At 40.1% G+C, this 7699-nt stretch overlaps 1 protein-coding gene across 1 annotated transcript in view; it reads left to right on the top strand.

Moving 5' to 3' along the window:
* The window catches only part of LOC135202505 (uncharacterized), a 184020-nt gene extending 177001 nt beyond the window's left edge, over nt 1–7019 (top strand). The window contains 3 exon segments of the mRNA XM_064231933.1: nt 2672–2897; nt 3712–4274; nt 4277–7019. Coding sequence (XP_064088003.1) covers nt 2672–2897; nt 3712–4274; nt 4277–5121 — 1634 coding nt within the window. The 3' untranslated portion in view covers nt 5122–7019.
* Nucleotides 7020–7699: the final 680 nt, after the last annotated feature.

Below are 7699 nucleotides of genomic sequence, written 5' to 3'. Positions count from 1 at the left end.
TTTGGCCAAGATAGCATGTGACCCCAATAGGCACGTCATAATAACTGTGACAGCCAATTTCTGTTTTTTTTTTTTTTTTTTTTTTTTTTTTTTTTTTTTTTTTCTGTTTGCCCAAATATCTCGTACCCCCAGAGGGTAGTTATACAACTGTGACTGCCACATTTCTGCTTCTAACTTTATTTCATCTATACAGAAAGAAGGCTTAGCTACAGTGTGCCAGACACGCTGACGCTCAAAGGGTCATTCACCCACATCATCTATCGATCACTTTCTATGTCCTTTCACTATTTTTCAGGTGTTTGATACACAGTTATATGATATTATCTTTAAGATATGCAAAAATGGATATATATTCCAACTATATCAGACTTGTTCCTCGCATAGTTCACTTGATTTCTGACAAAAGTATTTCTAGGACGCGAGTTGAAATAGCAATGACTCAATCGTCTATGCATACTCGGATGGCCATCTGTTTCAATTCTATCCCACCTAAGCTCAAGCTTACCTAAACAGTTCTTTCTCATTCAGGACAGCGAACGGCGCGTGAATATTCCATTTGTTTTCGCTGCCAACTTCGTCTTCTCAAACTAGTTCAGACTTCTGTGACAGAAAGAGGAAAGAGAGTTGGAAATGTATCCCATATATCATATCAAGACCCCGTAAGGGGGTTAGTGCCGTCAGTGCACCTCATGTGGTGCACTATAGGCATTACTGAATGTTCTTTGCAGCGTGTGCCTCCGACCCCCTAGCTGCAATCCCTTTCGTTCCGTTTACTGTACCTCCTTTCATATTCATTTTCTTCCATCTTACTTTCCACCCTCCCCTAACAATTGCTTCTTAGTGCAACTGCTTTGAGGTTTTCCTCCTGTTGCACCCATCAACCCTTTTACTGTCAGTTTCCATTTCAGCGCTGAATGGCCTCATAGGTCCCAGCGCTTGGCCTTTGGCCTAAATTCCATATTCGATTCAATTCGAAGTTTGAACGTGAGAATTGTACGGTAGTTCTTATATCGAAGAAGTCATGTTTTAGAAAAAAAATATAAATTTACAATACAACTAGCTGTTAATCACTGGTTAACTATGTCTTTCTGCTGCTTTCATCCTTCATCTGTATATACATGACTGGTATAAATGTTCTGTAACAACAGAGTTCCATCTAATAAAAACACCAAAATAGAGAAAAAGTACTATATTTCAGAGACTGCTGTCTCCCTCTTCAGGTAGATGAATCTACCTGAAGAGGGAGACAGCAGTCTCTGAAATATAGTACTTTTTCTCTATTTTGGTGTTTTTATGGGCTCCTTTTATTAGCTGTATATACATTTGTATGTTATATTTATACATATACAGAATAAATTAAACTGAATGCATACGAGAGAACGAACGCAAATTCAAATAACCAATACCGAAGGACCCAAAGTAAAAAAAAAAGAAAGAAAAAAACAAATAAAAAAATAGAATACAAACACGTCACGTGCCGCAAAGCCCAACACCTCCGCCATGCTAATATTTGATTGCCCGTGGGCGTGTGTGGGCGGCGGCGGCGGTGGCGGCGGAGGTTAATTGCGCACGAGGAAACAATTCCAAACGCGAGTCACCAGCCGCCCAATTAATATGTATAATATGTCGCCCCGTATTTGCACGGCGGGATTCCCTCCCTATTCGCGGATCAACAGGTCTGCTGTGCGAGACCGTTTTCACTTTGTAGTCATTTGAGCCGTGACGTGTCCGGAAGGCGAATGGAGGTCGTGGTTGGAAAGCTGGGTTTGGTTTTTTCCCATATTTCGTGTGGTTTGGTTTTTCTCGGTTTTGGTTTTTTCTCATATTTCATGTGGGTTGGGTTTTTGGCTCTGGTTATTTCTCATATTTCGTGTGGTTTGGTTTCGGTCATTTCTCATATTTCATGCAGTTTGGTTTTCTCGGTTGTGGTTATTTGTTATATTTCATGTGGTTTGGTTTTCTTGGTTTTGTTTATTTCTCATTTCATGCAGTTTGGTTTTCTCGGTTGTGGTTATTTGTTATATTCATGTGGTTTGGTTTTCTCGGTTGTGGTTATTTGTTATATTTCATGTGGTTTGGTTTTCTCGGTTTTGATTATGTCTTATGTTTCACGTAGTTTGGTTTTCCCGGTTTTGGTTATGTCTTATATTTCATGTAGTTTGGTTTTCCTGGGGGTACTTGAATTTTTGAATATTTTTTTTTATATATTTATGTATTTATTGATTAAATTTTTATCTGTTTTAACTTTCGAATAAACGTCATATTTTTTGGGAGCTTGAATTTCAAATCAGTGGTCGCTTTGGTGGGATTGTTCCTTATGAATAGGGTTCATCTTCTGAATAATAATAATGGTGAAGAAATCCAGAATGGAGATGTAAATATATATATTTTAGAATTGTACAAACAAAAGAGAGCTTTCGAGAATCTGCTCTGTTTTCCATCTCAATCTGAGTATATATAATTCTATATATAATAATATATATATATATATATATATATATATATATATATATATATATATATATATATATATATATATTTGCATCTACACCACCGTGGATTTCTTCACCTTTGTAGTGACTCGTGCTGTTATGAGAGTTTTAATAATAATAATAATAATAATAATAATAATAATAATAATAATAATAATTCTTTTTTTATCTCATCCCAGGTGGCGACATGATCATGACGGTGACTGGCATAGCCCTCGGGACCTGCGCCGTTCTGGTCGCCGTGTCGGGAGCAGCCATCATCTGGCTGAGAGGAAGATGCTGCCGTCGACCTGTCAGGTCGTCCTCCAATCCGTCAGTCTTGGTGAATTCGTCAACGGCATCGCAGCCTCTCGTGACGTCTCCTTCGACTGCCTCCTCGTCTGGCCTTCCTAATAATATTTCCAGGTGATTATCCAGAGTCGTTTCGTCTCCATTCGTAGTATGAACTTATCGGTACAACTGTGAGTGATTTGATTATTCAGTTATTTTGTAGGATTTGATTATCCAGTTATTTTGTCATTTTGTAGTATGAGCATTTCGGTAGAACTGAGTGATTTGATTATCCAGAGGTATTTTGTCATTTAGTAGTACGAAAACATGTCGATAGAACTGTGACTGATTCGATTATCCAGTTATTTTGTCATACTGTACTATGAACCAGGGATGATTTTACATTTTCGGACGGTAGAGCACCACGAGTCATTTTCTCCTGACACTCTTGTGACAATTAACAACGATTCAGAAGGCGGTGATTGGATTAAACCGAAATATTACCACTCGCTTGGGCGTCCTTATTTGAAATCATTGGATTCAGGCACTGCAAATTATTAACACCCGTTGAAACTCTTTCAATTTCTTTTTTCTTGCTCATTTCCTGTCAACTGCCTTCACCAAACTCTTTCTCACTCTAAAACTGATAAGTCGCAGTGATAACTGGATCAACAGTATGCATGAAGTGCTCATAGATGATTACCAGTGAGGCACAGGACTCGTCCTACATTTGCATGAGATTTTTATTTTATCTTGTGGAATATGTGCCGTAAACTTCATAAAGATTACTCAAGAAACTACTGTAGTAGTCTGTCATTATATACAGTAAGACTGATGAGGAATACTGTTTTATTGCTGAAATATAGTGCTGGATATTTCATTCCATTTTCATACATTTAGTTGTGAGAGTCATGATCATAACACCGGTGCTTCCATTGCCTTTTTTCAGATCTGATAATCCGGCAGAAATCTCTTGGGTAGAAGTCCCTGTACCTACCCCTCCTCCTCCACCCTTTTTCTCCTCTCCTTTCAATCACAAACATCCGCCAAATCCTCCGCTTCACACTCCTCTGACTATCCACACTCCTCTCATTCACTCCCGTTCCCCCTTCCCGCCCCCGAATTCTCCGGTCCCCACCCCCCTACCATCGCCATTACCGTCTCCCACCTTCCCTTCAACTCCAACCAAATCCCACTCCCTCCAGAATCTGACCGCCCCTCCGTCGTCGTATGCGCTGCTACCTCCACCCACTCCCCCTCCCTTGCACCACTCCCCCCCTTTTAAACGCCCACTTTCACCCGGGAAAAAGTCGGCTCATGGGTCGTCCAATTCTCTTCGGCCTCGACCCGTCTCTCCCAAAACGCCCTCCGTGTCTCCGGGAGACGCCCCTCGCACGTCATTCCACGAGGGCCTCGACTCTCCTCAGGAGGACCCGTCCTCCTCCTCTGAGTGGCCGGGGTTATCGCCGCCGCCCACCCCTCCGCCCCCACCATTTCGGACCCCATGCAGTCCCCCTGGTTAGCGGCGATTAGGGTCCCTCCATCTCGGACCCTGAAGAAGGAAACCAACAGGCTGTCGGATGCGTACGGGACTTATAAATCGGCTTACGAAAGGGAACTGAATTCCGCGAAGGCCTCACACGAAGAGCTCAACGTCTCGGCTTCTGATGCCGGGAGCTCTAAAAGCCATAATTCCTCGCAGCTCAGTAATGTGCAGACTTCATCCACAGCGTCAACTGCCGTGGATACATCGAGGCTTCCATCATCTGGGGACACGCTAAACAATAGGTCGGGGCATAAACACGTTAACGAGTGTAGGCGCCATTCACTCCACAAGCACTGCCCTTCCTCAAAATCTCACTGCTCCCAATGCCCTCACAGGTCAGCCGGGTGCATCTTGCACCTCCAGAACCACAGCTCTGCTGCCCAGAGCTCTTCTGCCCAGTCCCCGGGCCTGGTGCGCAGTCGCAGCCTGCCCAGACACCGCACAAAAGTGCAGCCGAGCTCGTACTTTTTATACGACAGCAACCCGGGGCTCCTCACCCCGAGCGCCAAGAGAGCGAAGTCTTTTTTAGGAGGGTGGCATGAGGACTACCAAGACGAGGACAGTCCAGAGGCGACCGTCTGTTTCCCGTGCGTGTCGAGTAAGTCCAGGTCTTTGTCGAAGACGAACATCAACATCACTCGACGCGAGTACCCAAACCAGCCGGACAAAAGAAGAGCGTCGCATAGCGCAGCCCGCGCGTCCCCACATCAAGCCCACCACCACCACCACCACCATCACTGGAACCAACATAACCACCACTGCTGTCAGCGACGTCATACTCGCGTGCATTCCAGTTTCGAACTGAGGAGTTGATGGCATCAGATGTAGGGAATTTTAAATTTCGTAGTTACAAAGAGTAGCGTTCTATTTTTGTTGGATCGAGGTAGTGTAATTAATCCAGCGTCGTTTATTTACCTTTTTTTTCTTGTATGCGTCCCAACCTGCCATGATTAGATTCAGAATTTAATGTGGATAGACAGACGAGTGATTGAAGGACAGTTGTTTACAACACAGACTTTGATTCAAGGTGGACTGGTTTATACAGTACAGAACAGAATTGCAGAACAGCTAAGTTATGAAGTAAGGAAGCGGATAAAATGGGTGGACGAACTATACAGAAACTTTCAATAGAATTGAATGATTCTATACAGGAAAAGGTATCTGATTTATAATGTAGTACAGGAACTGGTGTGAGTAACAAAGTGGTAAATGAACAAAGTATTTAAATAAGTAAAAGTACCAGAATATTTCATCATACAGAAACTCTTAATAGAATTGAATGATTCTATACAGGAAAAGGTATCTGATTTATTATGCAGTACACTGGTGTGAGCGTAACAAAGTGGTAAATAAACAAACAAAGACTTTAAATAGGTAAAAATACCAATACATTTCAACATTACAAGTACCAAAGGCTGTAAGATTCATTTTAAAGATGGTCAGTTCAGACTCATAAGAGAGGAAAAGGTGACGAAAGTTCTGCTGTCAACTTTCTGTAATTTCAGACGAGGGTGCTACCTGTTAACGAAAAGCACGCTATCCCATACCACTTACGTCATGTGCAATGAAACATACTCTATGTTGGTACAGCCCATCATAGCTTTCTTTAGTAAAATCTGTGATACGTGTGTTCTTTGAATAAATCATTGTTATTGAATACCGAGCAATAAATCTGTGGCCAGTAGACAATGCTCATTTATTGGTTAAGTAAACCGGTGTGAGTTGATTTTTCATGTCATGTATACTATGTCTATGCTTACTTATACTTACCATAGGAATGGTATCTAGCTTATGGTAATGTCCTACGTATTACTTTTGTATAAGTTGATCATTCAGGAACTAGTGCCAAAAGTTCAACATTTTAAAAGTAATAAAGAGAACGTTCGTACAAAATACTGTCTGATAATGAATTCATTTCTATTATTCCAGAACGATTTAGTAACTAACGCCAGAATTTCAGTATTCAAAATTACCAGCAATTAACCAGAGCTAAATCCCATTACGCTGCCGCATTTAATGATTAATGTATGAAGTCCATCATTATAGAAATGCTGTTTATTGAATAACCCAAAAGTCCAAGGGTCTACAATTGTTTCAGGCGCCATATGAAAATGTAAACAGAAAAAAGGTTTTCGCGTCCTGGGATAAAACATTTTCTGATTCTGGTCAGAGAAGACTGAGGAAAGTAACAGGAAAGTAATGGCTTTGTACTGAGATCACGCAGGTGTTCCATTTCACCTTAATTGTTGCTCGGGTATAATTGGGGAGAGTGTCTGGTATTCAGAATGTGTGTCTGGGACATTGAGAATTCAGCGCGAACCGTAGTTACTTTGAGTCAGGCCGGAAGTAGGTCATTCTGGGCTTTGTATGGTACGGTTAAATTCAGTTGTCGTTCCACTATCTTGTTTTTTTTTATAATTGTTTACAGATTACTTCATGTGACTCCATAGTTTTCCCATGGAGAAATATATAAATATATATTATGTCACCATTTTTCTCATTTATATTCAATGACTTTCGTCTCTCCTTTGGGAAGAGAGAGAATGTTGAAGACGCATTTCTTGGTGGCGAGCCGCCAACGCCCTACTTGACAGCATTTCTCATTTTTTTTCTTGCTTTTGCCTCCTTTTTTTCTTACTCTTCCATGATTTTCGTAATAATGTAATTTGCACAAAAGGTTCTTTATTTTTCTTTCTTAATAAAACTGCCAAACTTCCAACTTCTTTTACTCTTTTCTTTAATCCTTGTCGTGAATGTGGTGTATATATATATATATATATATATATATATATATATATATATATATATATATATATAATATATATATATATATTATGGGGAGACGATCCACAATGATGTAAAATCCTTTTGTAGTTCTATGAAATATATATTCTTGTACAGCAACTTATGGCTTTCGACCATCGTCTGATGGTCGAAAGATATATATATATATATAATATATATATATATATATATATATATATATATATATATATATATATATATATATATATATATATATATATATATATGACGAATTCTACCTCCCAGGTAAGAGTCAAACTCCACTCACTTGCATTTTTGGAAGAAGGGGTTAGCAATGAGATATTGCCCCTAACAGGTCACTGCGACCTTTGAAACTTAGCTTATCAAGTTGCTTGCGATTTAGCTACTTTCAGACAAATGTGCTCATACTTGATCACAATAATAATCATATGATTGCACGAATGCTATGACTTATATGAAATGATATAAAAATCTCTTCTGTATGAGCAATATCACGTATCGTACAGAACACTGTAAGACCGTAAGACCAAAGTGTTAATGTGCGGCTAAAACACAAGTTTTTTCATGGAAAACTTGTAGAATATACAGACGTCCACTGTCACAA

The sequence above is a fragment of the Macrobrachium nipponense genome, chromosome 30 (assembly GCF_015104395.2).
Source record: "Macrobrachium nipponense isolate FS-2020 chromosome 30, ASM1510439v2, whole genome shotgun sequence".
In the NCBI taxonomy this organism is placed as follows: domain Eukaryota; kingdom Metazoa; phylum Arthropoda; class Malacostraca; order Decapoda; family Palaemonidae; genus Macrobrachium; species Macrobrachium nipponense.
This window is presented reverse-complemented; position numbering and strand designations above follow the sequence as displayed.